General features: G+C 50.3%; 1 protein-coding gene across 1 annotated transcript in view; it reads right to left on the minus strand.

The window, feature by feature from the left end:
* Adam12 (ADAM metallopeptidase domain 12) overlaps nt 1-18,393 on the minus strand; it is a 217,106-nt gene that overhangs the window by 104,109 nt on the left and 94,604 nt on the right. The window contains exon 3 of the mRNA XM_077799132.1: nt 12,667-12,745. Within this exon, the coding sequence (XP_077655258.1) occupies nt 12,667-12,745 (79 nt within the window). The remainder of the gene's footprint in view (nt 1-12,666; nt 12,746-18,393) is intronic.

The raw sequence follows: 18,393 nt of genomic DNA on the forward strand, positions 1-18,393 counted from the left end.
ATGTAAAGGGAAGTGTTGGGTTTTGTAAGGTGATCTTATATCGGGCACCTTGCTGGACCATCTGATCAGTTGGACGGTTTGGGTTTTCTCTTGTTGATCATATCAATTGCCAACAGCACAAGTGTTCTGGGCTCCTCTTTGGGTCTTCCCTAGCATACTGGGGAGTGTGATGGCCGATGTCCAGGGGCCAAGGCCGGCAAGGGAAGGAGGGGGCAGGACAGGACATAGCCAGCAGAGGGAAAGCACATTTCAAGGCAGTGGGCGACGGGTCGGGGCAAGGGGTTGGCAGATCAGGGATAGGCTGAGTTCATCCTGGCTGAGGATGCAGGGGCAGGGGTGTGGTACTCACAGTGTCCTTACCACCCCCCGCCCCAGTGAGTCTGGCCTCTTTTGTGAGCATGTGGCTTGGGCATGGGATACTGGGAGGGTGGCAGCCACATCAGCCATCCCCCACGCCAGGAGGGAGGGAAGCCCTTGGAGACACCTGTGCGAGATGCTTTGGGATGCTCCTGTGTCTCCCCTCTCTAGACAACTCTTGGTCACCTACCTATGGGAGGCACAGTGGTGATTCTCCAAACAATTTCATAACTGGATTGCAACACCTCAGGGCACCAGAGAGGTCTCACGGCTCCCAGGCTCTGCACCACAGGCAGATTCAGCCCCGTGGATTTCAGGAGGGGATTTCAGCCCTAGGGACACTATAGACACATGAAGACTGAGGACAATTCCAAGTCATCTGGAGCTGGAGTTCAGGTGCCAGGGCTGCCCTCCCTCCCAGAATCACTGCCTGGGGTTTGACTGTGGCTGACTTTTGGGGTCCAATGTAGAAGTTCCCCCATCTTAGAAAAATATGACATGGCAGAATTGGCAGCTAGATAGATACTGCTTAAAAATTAAAAATCAAATTATGACAATAATCTTTAGTGGGTTTTTTTTGCATTCAGTGACAATAATCTTAATTACTGACCTCTGAAATCTCAAACTCATCTATTCTCAGTCTCAATTTATTTTTAATAGATTATTTATCAAATGTACTTTCAAATTAAATACCCAGAAATATAAGCTCATTAAAGCAGAAGCCAAGAACAAATTGGTATCAAATTAATTTCCAATTCAACACCTTGGCTGAATGGCTGCTTGTGAAAGAAGAGGGAGTGGGTTGCAGCTTTCACAAATTGTTCCTTAAAGGAAACCCTCCCTCCTCTCCCACCCTTGACCCGAGTCAGCCATCGTTTCTCAGCTGGTCCCACTTTGGTACCTTCGGACATGGGCTGACACGCCCATTGTCACTCCATCGGGGATTCACTGCTAAGATGACTAAGCACGATTACCATGGCTCTAATGGAAGAGTCTCTGGGATCACTCCAACTTCCGGAAATGTAGTTCTTTTCACCAGGACTCACCAAATGGGAACAGATGTGATTTGGTTTGTATCACGCAGTGAGTGGATCATGGCATAGCTCTCAACAATGTGCTTGCCATACCAGGGAAATCTGTGGGAGTGAAGGAGACACTTTCTGTCCCTGTAAGGGGTCATGACCTCCAGGGAAGGGGCAGAGGCAGACAGGGCCACGAGGGCAGGACCCCGCCCAGTGTGCACCGGTATCTGAGGCCAGGTCGTCTCCACACACTGAGGCTGAGGCGGGAGCCAAGCGGGTCTCCTGAACTCATGGACACTTGGCCTCTTGGGTCTGGAGGTGCCACACCAGTGGGTGACATGGCAGGCAGCATCGTGCCAGAGGAGGTCTGTCCCTCAGGGCCTGCTGATCATCACTGCCCTTGCTGGCGAACCGTGGCTTCTGCTCTCCACACTTCCTGGCCCGAATCCTTCCTCTCTCTGATGCCCCCAAAGACAACAAGCCCTGTGGTCTTTTTGTTCTGCTCATCTCTCTAAAGCCATCGCTGGACAAAACACTGTCCCATGAGGACAGCCTACTTGGCTTTATTCTGCTGATGCACTGCATTCTATCTCTACCAACAAAACCCAGCGTGGAGAGGAGCGCCAAGCACGCATAACCACAAAATTACACCTTTCCCTTTGCAAAGCCTCTAACCATGTATTTTATATACTTATTATTTAACCTAATGCGTTTCCCCACTCCAGTAAAATACATTTTCCTTCTGTTTAATACTATCAATCAAATATAATGCTGGGTAAGAAGAAGATGGAACAAGAACTCTTGAACTTGAAAATTGGTAGCCCTCAACTGTAGGCCCTGTGGGAAGTCAGAACAAGCTCCTGTTACTCAACTCTCAGTGGACCAGAAAGAAGGGAATTTTATGTGCTAAAGTGGTCACAAAAATGGCCCAACCTTGTGATTACAAAGGACCGTGACCAGACAAGTCTCTGAGAGACTCTGCTGAGAGAACATATTTTCAGTGCTGTTTTCCTGGGGGCTCAGAGGGCTCCTCACCCCTGCCACAAGCCACATGGCAAACTACCTGAATTCAGCGCTTGGATCATAAGATGCTTTAGCCAGAAGGAAACTTTGGGCCATCTGAGGCCAACTTTGCTCTTCCAGCCAGATGCTACCCTGAACAGACAGATGTGGAGACTGAGGCCCAGTTGGCTAAACAGTCACCAAAGGTCACAGAGGCAATGGATGGCAGGACGGGACCTCAATCCAGCCTCTGACTCCAGGCCAGACAGCATCCCTCCAACCCTCCTTGCTGGGAACACAAGCTCCCACGAGCATCTCTTCTTTTGACAAGAAAAGCCTTCATATAAAATGCAAGGTCCACTGCACCTCCTCATGATATCCCTCCAGGGACGGCAGGACAGTGAAGTCATCTGCACACTCAGAGCAGACAGGGGGGTAGATGGCATGTGGCCTGCAAACCGCTGGCCCGCCTTTCAGCACGACTGTGGTCAAGCCTTTGTCCCCTTGTGCGGGACACCAAGCCTCCACAGACCACATATTTGCTTGGGACTCAAACATGGTGACAGGCACTCAAGCAGCCCAAGTGCCTGCAGAGCTGTCACCCGGTACTTGGCCCTGTGCCTGCGCAGGACAGGATGGTTAAGGAGCAGTCACCACACCCATGCTTCCCAGCCATCTCTGCTCCGCAGCTCTAACAAGAACCAGGCCTAGTTGAAGACTGTACAGAACAAACCTCGGGCCGTTTGAGTTGTATTGCTGCGCTGGAATTCTGCACCAGGGAACACATGCTTGAGAAATCCTACTGGCGTTCTCGAGACCTCCCTGCAAGTAGACCATCCCTGGAAGCAGGATGCTGACCGCTGAGACACCACGAGACCCACCCAGAGGTGGGGCCTTGGGTTGAGGCTCACATGGAATAGGTGCTTACTTTCCCAGGGTTTTGTGGCTTGAATAAACAAAACTCAGGGAAACACAGTGACGTGTAAAGTATTGCTACCAACGTGGAAGGCCCATTAACCCAGGATGCTGTGGGGCCTATTTTCCACCCACTGTTTTCCTCCTATGAACCTTTGCTCAGTGTGGCCTTGCTGGATGAATGGGTGGACGGAGAGAGAAATGGACGCCCTGGACGAGGGGTCTACTGGCTCTGCTCTCTCTCTCTCTCTCTCTCTCTCTCTCTCTGGTTCCGCACTCCCAGCTCCCCATGTTCTTGGGTGCTGTGTAGATTGTCTGAAGATCCTCGAGGGGGCAAGGGTGGGTTGGGGTGGTGGGCAGGGGCAGAAGACCTAAGGGGCCAGCCGCTGTTCAATCAAGACACGCAGCCTCGAGAGCCTGGTGCTCAGCTTACTTGTGGGCCTTCCTGGCCGCAGCTCATGTTCTCATCTGTCATCATGACCTGTGAGGGATTTCGGAAGGAACTGGGTAGGAAAGGCAAGTACTGTGCCCTTGATCTCCCACGGGCAGTGGCTTCGGCTGGCCTGTCTCCCAGTCTCTCCTGCACATCTCACAGCTGGGTAAGTGCTTGTGCAGGGATGTGGCGACACAGTCACGTCCTTGCCGTGCTCCTGACACCCACGGCTGCTGCCCCAGGTCTGGCTCAGGACAGTCACCACATCCTGCAGGTCCTCTGGAGCCTGCTGGGCTCTGACGTTGCCTGGCCCCCACCGCATTCTGGTCACAGCGCACTCTGCCATCTGTTGTTGGCCTGTGAGTTCCCTGAGGAAGTGGCATGTCCTCCTCCCACCCTCCTACAGCACCACAGAGGCCCTGGGACCTTGCCCATCTGAGCCCAGGGGCCCTGCAGCAATGACGACATACTTGTGAATTCCCGGGGGGCTGCTCTGGCCTCTCCTCTCCTCCTGTTCCAGGACTTGTTCAGTCAGACACCCTCTGCTCTCCCCTGGACGCTCCCCGGGGACTCCCTGGGTCAGTGAACTCCATGTGCCCGGAGTCCTCACCACTGCCTTGACAGACTTGCTACAGCAAGCACCAGGGACAGACACACAGCACAGCTCCCTGCTCTGTCCAGGCCAGTAGAGGTAGCGTGTCCCAGCGCCCAGGAGCTCAGATCCTAGAGTCAGACCACAGGGCTGGAACCCTCATTAGCTGTGGGCGTGGCCTGCTTACTTGACTCTCCACGTCTCGGTTTCCTCGTCGGGGTATAAAATAGCAAGGGCTGACCTCGGGTGAGGATGGACAAGTCGACCTCCGAGGGGGCTGCGAGCAGGACCTGCGCTCGTGCTCCTCGACATCAGCTGTCACACCGACACACCGTCAACCCCATCAGGCCCCTGGGTGGGTGACTGAAGGCCAGCATGGAAAGGTGGGTGTGTCACCGCTGTCAACGGGGAGTCTAGAAATGTGGACTTGATCAAGAAGGCATGGCGGGGAACCTTTGGTGATTCAGGAGGATCAAGGTAAAAACGTACGAGTGATGACATGCGTGATTTAGAAGGGTCATTGGGCAGGAGGGGTCTGGACTGAGACTAGGTGAGGTGGGAATGGGTGGAGCGGGCGCCAGGCATCTCCATGTGAAGCCTGAGGTGCAGGGTGAGCGGGGGAGGCGGAAGTCCTGTGGATGTGGGAAGCTGGGGAGAGGAGTTAGCATGGAGGTCTGTGGTCAGAGAGGGGGCAACGGGAAGAGCTGGGGAGGGGGCGTGGAGCTCGGTGACGGGCAACCCACGCATCTCAGACCGTCTTTGGAATGTGATGATGAGCTGGCTCACGCCTGGTGTGCTCCTGAGACTTGCTGCTCTCTGGCTTCCCTGTCACTTCCAGCACCACCCCTCTTCTCCTCAGAGGCTCTCTAGCTGCAATGGACAAATGTCCATTCATCTCACATGTGGAGTCCACGCCGATTGCCCAAGGTACTGCTGCTTCCCAGGAAGCAGTTGCCATGGAAACGCCCAGGCTGTCACCCATCAACAATTTCCATCAAAATCCTGAACCCACCCTCCCGGATGGCTCAGCCTTGGTTAACTCTGGCCCCTTTTGACATCTCTCCTGGCAAATGCTGTCACTACTTTCTCCCAAGCAGAAGCACAGGGGACACCTGGGACACGGAAGGCCTTGGGTGCTGTCACACGCACAGGGGGCGTTCTCCCTCCTCCACATCTCTGCGCACCTGGCCCCGGGCAGCTCCCCTCACCAGGGATTCTGGCGTCCCCACAGGCCTGCCTGATCCCACACTCTGTTCCTCACACTGCACCCACAGGTGTCCTTTCAGAGCCCCATGTGGTTGCTACACCCCCTTGAGGACACCCTTTAATGGCTGCCCATGTTTTCTTTATCAAGACCAAGTCTGTCCCGTGGTCTCCAAGACCTGTACACCCAGGCCTCTGTCAGCACCCACACCCAGCCTCCCTGCCCCGGGATAACCATGCTCGGGTCTAGAAGGTTCTCTTTCTCCTGGTTCATGTCTCCTCAACCCTCAGACTCGGCTGGGGGGTCCTCTCTGCCACTCAGCCTTCGTGATCCGTAGGTCCGGAATCGCCCCCCTCGGCCTTTCTTTCTGGGTCTTCAGCGGGGATTCCGCTGTGGCCATTGGGTGATGTCGGTCTCCTCCCGGCCCCAGTGAGTCTCCTAGTCTGGTTCTAATCCCTGCTGCTCTCAGCGGCAGGCGCGGGCCTGGCACAGGCCTGTGGTTCCGTTAACTGCATACAGCAGACAAGCGTCTCCACCAGGGCTGGGGGCATCTGGGGGCCACCCTGGATGAGGACTCCAGCTTCCCCAGAGCTGTTTGGGGGATTTAAATAGCACAAATGTCATGTGTATTCTCTCCCATTGGCATTATTAGAAGTGACAATATAAAACATAATCCTCCCTTACATGTGGCCAGTGAAGGACAAAGTCACAAATACTTTATCCTGTCAGGGTGACAGAGAGAAGGGACAAGAGATCAATTCCAAAATTAAAATCAGCCCCTACTCTGAGTCAACAGCTTACACTGCTGTTTAAAATATTAAAAACAACAACAGCTAACGCGCTCTAGCCAAAGTGGTTCTTATTTTACATATAACTTTTGGGAGAACGCAGTAGGGGCTGACTGTGGAGGATGGATGAGTGAGTCAGCAAATTTCTTTTTGTTTTCCAGCCTGATTCAATAAGAACAAAAGCCCAGGCTGCCTCTGTCTCTTGTGCACCAATAGCAAGGCCAGGCCTTGGCCGGGGCTGAAGGACCAGCTGTTCAGGCCGGGGGCTCTGCAGAGTGAACACTCTTGTTCACGCCTCATCTTTCCAGTAACCTGGCTGGTGGCTTGGGGTGGCACTCAAGGCATGGGAGGAGGTAGCTGCTGGGTGGAAAGAAGAATCACTGTTTTTATGTTTGCAAGGGCTTGGTGATGTCAATCCATCATTCTCCAGTTGCTTCACCTACTGAGGATATAGTCAAGGAGCCCATTGAAGAGCAGAATACGGCTTTGGCTTAACTGCCTTTGCAAAGGGGCTTGGGGCATATTCTGTAGAGGATACCAGCTTGGGCCTGGGCAGAAGGGACGCTCCTGGCAATTTCTGGTACCCTTTCCACCTCCTCTTGTTAGATCATGCCTTGGGACCCTTCCTGGGGAAGGAGGCTTTCACAGTCTCACAGAGAAATAAGGAGAAGGAGACACCCCTGTCCCTGTACATGCATCAATCACAGAAAAGTACAGAGCTCCCCTTATGAAGATGGTGGCTACTAAGATTCTGGAACCTTCTATCCTGGCTGTATTCTAAGACACCTTGAGCTTTGCAATCCACATCCAAAATAGACCCGCCGTTTTTGGACCCTCATTTACCAAGCCCTGTATTTCTGCTGCTTCTTTACTCCCATTGCATTTTTCCTTTCAAATGAGCAATGAAGCAGTGGGGGGGGGGCTGGTGCTTAAGAAGAAAATAAGGCAGATTAAAGCAGAAAACAGAAGACTGCAGAAATAACTTTAGCAGCACATCTTACATGTTCTACATCTGTCACGCTCGGTGAGCACTCTTCCCTGCCCTAGTGCGTATTTGGAGGACCTGAACCTGTCGGCAGACAGGTGCTTCCTCTAGGAGCTCCCTTTTCTGTTAATTTTTGGAATAACAATTTGCTTTGTGGAGGTAGCCTCGGTGCCAAGTCTAAAAATATATTTTAAATAAGATCTTAGAAAAAAAATAGAAAGTCAAGTGTGAACCTGTGGCACTGTCGATTATGTACGAGTTGAGTCCTCAGATCCAAGGTTGGCCTCCGTCTTTCTCCTGTGGTGACCTGCCTGCCAACACCTGTGCCTGGTTGTCCCTGCCGTTCTGACACAGACACACCAGGGCTCATGTCCTCTCTGCCTTCCAGCCAGTAGCTGCTTCTCAATGGCACTAGTGAGGACCACATTGCCTGTCTCCTGGCCTAGATGGAGGCAGTACCCTCCTGCTGACATTCCCCTCGCCCACCACCACCAGGCCTGACCTCTCACCCTCCTCTAAGCATCTGGACCGTTATGTCTACACCAGGCTGCGTCTATGGGCGGGCTCTTCATCGACCACAGCAGGCCCCTGACAAATCCTGTCTTCTATCTCTGATGTTCCTCCCAGTCTTGTTGTCCTGCTCGGAGTCCCGGAAGCACAGAACTGAACACGTCATTCTGCTGTGTGAGCCCTCTCCCTGGTTCCCAGATTTACAGTAAGAGAAAGTCCAAACTCCTTAGGATTGAGGATTTCATGCCAAACTCGCTCTTCTTTACTCACTTTTATAGAGCCAGATAAATGTCCCTTCCTCAGTGAGCCGACTCCCGGGAGTTAAAACGGTTCCTTTGCACACATTCTTATCATAGCAGGTGCATCAAAACATACTTGATTTTATGTCTTTCAAATGCCATGCCTTTCCAGTAGAATTTTTTCCTTGATTAATATGCTGAGGATATATTTTATTCCATGTCCATGAGCCCTGGGTGAATGAATGGGTACATGGGTACGTGAACGAATTCTGGATGGCATCACCTCAGATGCTGAAATGGCCAGGTAAATCATTTTTTGAAAACCTCTTATATGCAAGATGCTCTGTGAGGCTCTATGGGGCAGAGAGGAGACACCAGAAACATCCCCACCCACACAAGCTACTAGAATCTATATAGGAAAGAGTATAATTGCTAATAATATTATAGTAGAAGAAATAGCACTAAGCACAATAACACCACTCATCTGAAGCTATTAATGTACTGAATGACATTTTAAGATAGCTCAATGCTACAGATCCTTGCTTTCTTCTTAAAGGATTTTTAACATATATGCTGGAGAGGGTTTATACTTCTTGTAATTTTTGCAACTATGTTCATACTTCAAAAGATTCATTTTTTATTTATTCTTTCTCTAATTTTGCTAGTTCCTCTTCTACTTTAAAAACTTTGTTTCTTTTTTCAGGAGCTATTTACTTCTTATAGATTTGGTAAAATTCACCTGGTATTATTTTTATGGGTAGAATTTTAAAATACTCAATTTAATTTCTTTATATAGTAAGATTAAAATTTTTCTTTTTTCCTTGTGAACCAATTTTAACAATTTACATTTTTAAGAAAATAATATGATGATAAAGACTCACGATTTTAAGGATCTCTATTTAGCAATAGCTATATCCTTCTTAGCATCCCTAAAATTGTTTGAGAATTTTTTCCTTGATTAATTTCATAAATGTTTTGTTAACAGTTTTATTAACATACTCAGATGAACAGTTTTTGGTTTAACTAATGCTTTCTCATAATTCTTTTGTCTTCCTCTCGTAATTTATGCTCATTTTTAAAATCTCCATTTCCGAGAGAGATATATTTAAGTCTCCTGTTTTGTTGTGAGAGTGTCAATGTATTTTTAGTGTCTTGCATTATGAATAAGTTATATCAACTGTATATTTAGAGAATTTTTCTCTTGAAATTGCTAAGTTCAAGAGTTCCATTGATATAGGAGTTTTCTCTTTTTTCTTTAAGTGAACATAACTAAGAAGGAATCAGATTCAGCCCATAACATTTTTAATGGGGTCATTAGATTTTATAAAAACCTTTAATTAACCTAGATTAATTATTTTAAAACATATTTGGAGACTCTTCTGCTGGTACCTATAGTTTCCTGGTCTTTCTGGCCCTTTTGAGTGATTTCTGTTATCAGGACATTGTGATCCCTTGGTCCCTAGTGGTGACACGGTTGCCTCAAGATTGAGCTTGTCTGACGTCCCAGACCAAGGCAACTTTCCTGGGCTGAGATTCATCAGTCCTTTCTTGTTCCCATTCCTTTCCTGACACAAGCATTTTGTTTTGGGGGTGGGGTGTGAGTCTTATAAAAATTACGCAGCTGGATTTTATTTTAAGTTCTAAGGAGATACTTTATTTTAATGAACAATAATGAGATGAATATGCTGTCTCATTTTTATCTTGTTTTTTTGTTTTCTTTACTCTGCTCTTTTTCTTCTTTCTTTCCTGCTCTCTACTGATGGATGCACTATTTTTATTCATTCTTATTCGGAATTCTATACTCTGCCTTTCTGTTCTTTAAAGGGTTATGCTTAAAGTTGCCAAAGACTTACTTTAATTATTGAAATCTAATTAGTACGTCTATTATCCTCCAGAACAATAGAAATTCTTAAACTTTTAAATCTATTTTTTTTATCATGTTTCAGAACACACAAATTCAGCCATTACTGTTTTAATTATTATTTTAAATGGATTGTTTGGACTTATTCACATGCAATTATTTTGCTTATGATTGCTTCTGACATCCTACCCCAGCTCCCCGCTTCTTACTAAGAATTCTTTGTTAGCTATTTTTGGGGTAGATATTCTTTGTTAGGCTAGAAGAGAAGTAAATCTTATTCTTTTTACGTGAAAATGTCTATTTCGCTCTTATTTTTGTAAATTCATTTGAGTATAAAATTGAGGGTGACAATAATTCATCCTTGGCTCCCTGAAGCTCCGTTCCATGGCCGTGGCTGGGAATCTACTGTTGCTACAACAGAAAATATCTGCACGAGCGTCTCCTTTGTCCCACGTGGTTTCGGGGCTCCCTTCCTGATGCTCTGCCGTCTCTCTGTGACCCACCCTGGAAGGGGGGGTTCATCTTTGTTCCTGCCTGGGATTTGGTGCATTTTCTTCAAGATTCATGTCTTTCTTCAGTTCAGGGACATTTTCAGGATATTCTGCCTAGACCTTGTTTCTTTCCTGTTTTTAAAACGTGTTTTAATCGTGGCATTTCTATCAGACCTGCTCTGTCTTCTTAACCGTTTCCCCTGGTTTTTCTATCATCTCGGGTTCCTGGAAGCACCGATGCTCTGGTTTCTTTTTCCACAGATGCCTGCTGACAGGGGCTGTGTTCCTTGTTTGGTTTGTGATTTGGACTCGGGGCTGATCCTTACTATTTTTATGGCGCTTTTTATTATCTCCTTGCCGGGGCATCTCGTGTCGTCTGGGCCATGAAAACCTCCCCCTGGAGCGCTTTGGGGCTGGCTTCAGCGTGGGCCGTGGGGTTCACTGATCTGAGACCCGCTTTGAGGTCAGGATCTTGACTGGGAATTCCATTCTTATGATGGTATTAAAATTCTGGACCGGGGCCCAGCCCATTCCCAACATGCGCACAAGCTAGATGGGGTTCAGTTTCCCATTTTTTGTTTGGAAATCTTTTTTCAATTCAGAATACCTGGCAGACAGTTCTTTTGTGCCCCTCTGTGGTTGGAGGGTTCTTCCTGTCTGCCTCTCCCTCTCTTCCTTTTTTTTTTTTAACACAGACTGGGGGCCACAATCTGCGAGACTCACAGCCGCACACACCCACTTCTCTTGTCCCTGTCCCACGTACCGGGTTCTCTCTCTGGTTCCTGAATAGCCCTTTGGGGTCCCCTGGCCCCACTCAATGCCAGTGCTCTGAGCTCATTTCCCCTCTTGGTTCCTCTCTGGAGGATTCCCATGAGAATTCCAGTCTTCTAAGTCTGACCAGGCAATGACACAACTCCTATATGCTCATGTTCCATGCGGGATTTCTATGGGCCTCATCTGGGCTGTGTTGATTGGATCTGGAAGGTCCTCCAAAGCTCATATAGTTAGGGCTTGGTCGCTGGTGCTGCCGTGTTCAGAGACAGGACCTTTGGGAGGTGACAGGGTGGTGAGGATCTATCCTCATCAATATACTCACCAACTGGCGGAATCTTAAGGGAACGGGCTGTTGGGAGGTGGAAACTTCAGGAGGACGCAGGTCCCTGGGGTGTGCCCTGAAGGGTGTATTTTGTCCCAGGCCCCGTTTTGCTCTCTCTGCTTCCCAGCTTCACCTCAGCCTGCATTCCCTGCCACGCCCTTCCACCTCACCACAGGCCCAAAGCTGCAGGGCCAGGCGACCATGGACTGAAACCTTTGAAACCAGGAGCCAAAATTCATCCTCCTCTTTTTAAGATGATTTTCTCAGGGATTTTGTCACAGCAACGGAAAGCTGAACAATACAGGCTGGGAGGTCTGCAGCAGCGTATCCCACTGTGTTCCCGGGAGGGGGAAGTGCCAGTTCATAAGTGCTGGGTGCCAAACACTTAAAGAAAGGTATTGACAACATGCAGAGAAGAGAGGCCTTGGAGACAATGAGGGTGACCTGCCAGCACTTCCACGGCAGACGGAAAGCCTGAATCTACCACATACTTCCAAAACAAACCCCCACAGCTTTTAGAGCAAGGGAACTTCCTATCCTCTGAGGACAATGACTTTGTCTTTTCCTCTCTGAGTCTCCGTTTTCACACACGGGGCCATATGCACACACAGACGATGTACGATAATCGCTAAAGGAACAAATAAAATGAGCATTTTCTCATTACATGTAAAAGTTCAAATATCAGAAAGGCGGATCAGGCGGTGATGAATGCCATATCCAGTAAAACTCTTGACATAGAATCCCATCCACATTGTGGGTGCATTTACAGTAAGTTAAGCAGAGTCAGTCAGTTTTCTCTTAAATTTCTTTAAGGAACTTTAAAGTTTAATGCACCAAAATTCAGCCCAGGTAGGACTGCTTTGCAGGTGATCTCTGACTTTGGCTGGGTTTTCTAAAAAGGACTCACTCAAATGAACACCCCAAGGCCTCGAGGAGGTTCCAGGGTTGTCCCTGCCATAAACCCTCCACAGCTGTTCTGACATGTACGTGGACAAAACCAAATTTTTCTGGAGTGACAAAGGAATGGCTAAACATTAAGGGATGTACAAACTCTTCTTGGGACCTAAGTGAAAAGTCTGGGCTTCTGATTCTGCTCACAATAAAATGGCTCCAAAGTTTAAGCACAGATTCAACAGCACAGAGTTACGCTGGTCTAAAGTGAAGGAATTACCGTGTAATTTCGAGTGAGGGAGACATCAGTACCGTCTTGCAGATAATGGGTCTCCGTGAAACCACTGGCAATGAGGCCCCTGTGGAGACAAAAACAACATACAAGATGAACGTCAAATTGCAATGATACGTGCGTGTGAGCTTCTAGGCTGTGCTCAGGCAGGGGCTGACCTCCTCATTTTGCAGATAATCTGGTGAGGCTCCCAAAGGCCTCCACAGGGGCGGGTGGTCAGGGAGAACTCGGAGGAGACCCTGGGGGCTGATTCAGAAATGTGGGCTTTGAACACTCCCCTGTCCTGCCACCTCATCCTCCAGTGCACACACGAGCTCACTGGCACCTGTGCCCAGGCACACGAGCACTCTTCCACGAATAGCACAGACTGGGTCCCGAGCTGGGAAACACCAGGCGCCAGGAAGTCATGAGGGTCGGGGACTGTGATTGATGTCTCAGCCACCTGCTGGAAAAAGAAGTGCCCCCGCTGCGTGTCCCCTCAGGAGAGAGGACAGGTGTCGGTGTGGAAATCCCACAGAAGAGATTAGAAGAGCAGTCAGCAGTGTGTGGGAGGACGGGGAGGAAAACCACCCAGACACAGGGAAACGTTGACTTGCTAAGAAAAATCGGACGAGGGGGGCCCTGGTTATCCTAAACAGCATGCAGTTCATCAGGCCTTTGTCAAGGACGGCAAAGCCCAAGCCGTTTAGGTTCTAAATGATTTTTCAACTTCTTCAATTACGAGTGCAATTTTATCCTGTTCAACACAAACACCGAAGTGTTCCCTTGGGCACCCACTATGTGTCCCTTCTCATGGCCGGAATTCCAAGACAATAAGACCAGCCCCTGCTCTCGAGGACACTGCAAAGTGGTGAGGGGACAGAGACACCTCAGTGGGGAGGGCTGTCCCAGGGTGCAAACTGCCTTCCTTGGGGACTGGCTGCCGGGTGGGAGGGCATCAGCCGGGAGGCTCCGCAGGGGCTGCCCACTCTGCTGGCCTAGACAGCCGGAGTCGGAGGTGGTCAGCACAGAGGCGGGTGGGAGGAGGAGGGACCTCCAGACAGGGTGGCAGGGTCAGGACACCTGAAGGATCTGGAATTTGGGGAACCAGGGTGGTGCAAGATAAGAAGGGGCTTTAAACAAAAGCTGTACTTTATCTGTCTGGGCAAGGAGGAGTTGAGGCTGGTTTAGATTCGGGGCTTTGCAGGAGGTACACGTGGAGGGTGATGGTGCTGTGTGCCCGGCCCTGACTTCAGAGAATGCTCTTTACAACACTGGGTTCTGCTGGGGGTCACTCCACTCCCAGGCCAGGGAAGAACACGTGACCCAAGCTGAGCCAGTCACAGAGCTCCGCCGCATCACGCTGTGAGCTGGGGCTTCTGGGAAAGAGGTCTTTTCTCTTATTCTCAAGGATTGGGATGCGGTCACAGAGCTCCTTCTTCCTGGTCCCTGCTTCCAGGGGACACGGGTAAGGGACACAAAGCTGTCATCCTATGGTGAGAAAGGAAAGGAGGAGGAAGACTGTCCAGGTGTCCCCTGGGGTCCGCAGACGCCCTGGTTCAGGAAGTCCCTCTCTTTGGGCTCAGTGGGCTCAAGGTCTTGCAGCCAGCATCTGATAGATATGGCCGGGAAGGGACAGAGTGGGTACGCTGCCCACAAATGGAGGAGGAATACTTTCCCCCAAAGTCAGATTTCCCAGCCTCTCTCCCACCAAGTTCAGAACTGGGTGTAATCGTATGGATTTCAACGTAGTTGGGACAGGCCTGGTTGAAGTCAGACCCTCACAGGGGGTCGGAGCTGCTCTACACTTCACAGTGAATATCGGAGAAGATTGTGCTAAAAATACAAGACACCACCCCTCACACTCCCCGACCAAGGCTCCTCGCCCCTCGTTTCTCACCCAGCCCAGGAGTTCAGGAATCACGTGAAGATGAGCCTCCCTGGCTGCGTCTGGACCCTAAAACCTCATCTTCTACGTTCCCCTCCTCCCTGAGTGTCCAGACCCCCAGGGGAGGCCCATCTCCAGCCCTACCTGAGGGTCAGGGGCAGAGCGAGCGGGACAGGGTGGCTGGGCAGAGGCCTCCTGGAAGGTGGAGGAGGCCGGTGCCCTTGAAGGGGAGGGCGTGGGAAGGGCAGGGAGACGGACTGGATCTACTCAGAGGTGGTGTCCAGGGGAAGCAGATGTAGGAAGTGAAGTAGGAGGACGGGGAGGAAAACTACCCAGACACAGGGAAATGTTGACTTGCTAAGAACAATCGGATGAGGGGGCCCCCGGGACTTGATCAGGGGGACAGGCAGAAAGGGGTGGGCTGGGAAGGTGGGGACAGGGAGGGGACGTGGGAGCGAACCTGCAGGGGAACACGTGGGAGGCACAGAGAGGCAGAGACCATTGCCCCACGGGGGCAGGACTTATGGGCTCCAGTGGCCTCAGAACACTTGGCCAGACTCAAGACCACAGCAGAAGAAGAAGAATCCAGAACAGTTTAAAATACATGGTTACTTACGGCATTACTGACTATTAATTTACACTTTGACTTATCTCGTGCGTTATTAATAACCTCGTCGTTGGGGTCTTAGCAGTGCTGGACCCTTGCTTCGCCCTCACAAGACTCGTGAATCGCGGCATGAGGGACTCCCTGTGTAGGACAGAGCCGTCCACCGGGGGCCTCTGACCAGGCCCGCTGGTACCCTACCTCTCGTGTCCAAGGGAAGGGGAGGCAGGAGCCACAGCCTGCTAGCAGAACCCACCCCAGGAAGTTCCCATGTGCCCCGACGCCTGCTCTGACCCCCTCGGTGCCAGCTGGTCTCCATGGGTCCCACGGGGTGGGGCTCAGAGCACGTTACAGCCCCGTGCTGGCCTCCCAGTGCATGCGGATGAAGACCAGCCTCCAAAGGTCTCCCCTGCCACCCTCAGCTCTGGGGCAAACTTCTCTCTGGTTTACATTTGTCCCAGCCAACACTGGCCTCTGGCTGGTTCTAGAACATTCCGGACCCTCTCCCACAGACAGCCTTTGTGTTTGTCATGCCCTGTGTCTGCAACGTTCCTCCTGGATTTTCATGTGGCTTTTCCTGACCAGGTTCCTCTTCCTCTCCGGTGCCTGGGGTGAGTGCTCTCTTGCTAGAGGGCCTCCTGATGTCTTATCTGAGGAATCCCCACCACCCCACATCACAGAGTCCCCTTGGTCTTCCAAACAGCATTCCTATGTGAGTTGTTCATCTGTTTATTTGTAACAAGAATATAAACCCTGGGGTGGTGCTCTCTGTTCACGGCTGCGTCCCCCAGCCCTGACAGAGGCTGCTGCGGTCCTCCCTGCCATGCCAGCTAGGACTTGCTGAGCACTGACTCTGGGCAGGACATTGCTAAGCCTGTTATATCTCATTCCATCCTCAATCCCTCTATCTTTATGGGTTAGATACTACTTTTAACCCTGGTTTAAAGGAGGAAGAGGATACAGGGAGGTCAAGTGACCTGCCCGTGGTCACTCTGCAGGTGGCAGTGCCAGGCGGCACTGGCTTTAGAACTTGTGCCCTTAACCACAGTGTGGAACTACAAGCTGCTCAAGGGGTCTCTTCTGACCTCTGCTGCAGGCACTGAGTCTGGGTAAACTCAATAGAGTGAATAATGGATGAATGCAGGAGGGAATCCGAGGGGACTGTGACAGATGCTGCCCCTCTAAGCCCAGGACTGTCCCCTCCTCCTGAGTGACATGTGTCCCATGTCCTTCTCCAGTGCCATGGATGAAGCCCAGAAGGTGCTTAGAAGGCATTCTAAGAGGTATGTCTAATTTTAAAATGTTGGGAAGTCAGAGGCCCCTGGAGAACACTGAGAAGGGCAGATGGCCGGGGCCTATGTGAAACAGGACAGCAGTGATCCCGAGATGTCCCCACAGAGCAAGTCAGTTAGGTGGACTCTCCCGTGTCGGCAAATGGAAACAGGAGGTGAAGGCTCAGTGTTATGAGACCCTCCTATTCTAGGCTCATTAGATGGGCTGGTCTAACCAGGCCTTCTGCCTCCTGACACCAGGAAGTAAAACACACTCGAATGGTTGACTCTGTTGTTTTCCATTTGTTTTGCTGTTACAAATGATCACCCAAACAGTCTCATTTCACCAGGGCTTATTGTACTGGACACCGGGAAGAAGATGCCCAAGGACTCCCCAAATGGGAAGGACAGGTCAGAGTGCTCAGTGCTCACCACAGAGACGCCCCAAACTCACGGGTAGTCAAGGGAGGGCGTCCAAGGCTGAGGCCAGCCCCGGGAACATGAGTCCTGACCCAGGGTCGGGAAGGACAAGTCACGCTGCACAGGTGAAGGTGGGGGCGAGGAGAGCTGTGCAGGTAGAGGTGGCAGCAACAGAAAGGCACAGAGGAGCAGGCTCAGCAGGCTAGTGGGCTGGGAAGGTGGGGTCAGCTCCCTCAGATGGCATTGGCTTGATGCTGTGCCATAGGGAGCCCTCATGCACAGTGACCTGGACACACAGCAGCTTTAGAGCTAAAGCCACTGTGACCCCATGTGGATAAGACTTTGGAGGATAAAGAGGGAAGACAGACAGCGGAAGGTGAGTGAGGAGACTGGTGTGAGAGACCAGGACACGGCTCTCAGGAAGCGGAACTCTGTGGGGCACAGCACTGGAACACATGGGACAGCAGGGCCTAGGGATGTCGCCAGGGACAGGAGCGGAGATCATGAGCTCAGACATGTCCATCAGCAGCTGCTGCTCTAAGTGTGAGGTCTGGAGAGCTGCTTGGAGTGAGGACAGAGGCAGGGACACTGGGCAGCCCTTCCTTTATGAGGTAGAGGTGCACATGGCTGAGAACCATCATTTAGAATTTGGGTTATGACGTCATGATGCAGGTAAAGTTCTTCTATTTTTTTTTCCATTTCTGAAAAGATTTGAGTATTGACCTCCCCCCCCCAATGACCTCCAAGTTGGTTTTTAGAACAATGTTGAAATGATCCTTCTCTACATTTACCATTATATAATTTAGTCATATAGTTTGAATGAGATGAATTTCATGAAAGTGACAACATTTTATTCCCCACTGCACAGGACAGCAGAAAGGAGCCCTCGGGGGCCTTTCTCTATCCCCCACTCTTCTCCTGTGGCCCACCAGGCTCTGCAGCAGGACTTTCTTTCTTCTACATTATTTCTTGTTTGCTTGTCTTTTCCCCACACAGCTGAGCCAAAGGACAGGAGCGCTATCCCCCACCTAGCACAGTGGTGACTCAGTGATGGCTTAACGCACAACTAGAACAAACAGATTCATTGTTGTAGAAGGCGACTCAATCTGGATAGAGTGCGCCCAAACTAATTGGATCAATTAAACATAAAGGAAACCTAGTTCCAATGGCCTCCACTGATCCTCCGGTGGGAGGGGCTGGGCGGGGACCCTCTCAGCACTACCTCATTATTTCAAGAATCCCAATGCTCTCAGGTCATCCAGATCAACCCCGACACCTTGTTATCTATGTTGGAACTCTTTAAATGAGCAAAGCAGAGAAAGAAAAGGCAGAGATTGGCATCAATTACTTAGACGATAAAAGAATTCATTGATGGCTTGTCAACATTTTTCTATTATTTCTGTGAAGACCATACATATGGTTTGTGGGTTTAATTATTCTGAGCAATATGTTCATACGAAAGTGTCACAAGACAGTCCTGGTTTGTCAATTAACACCAGCAAGCACCGCGGATCCTCTTTTCAATTAAATCATATGTGACACGCAGGCTTTGG

The sequence above is a fragment of the Urocitellus parryii genome, chromosome 5 (assembly GCF_045843805.1).
Source record: "Urocitellus parryii isolate mUroPar1 chromosome 5, mUroPar1.hap1, whole genome shotgun sequence".
Taxonomy (NCBI): Eukaryota; Metazoa; Chordata; class Mammalia; order Rodentia; family Sciuridae; genus Urocitellus; species Urocitellus parryii.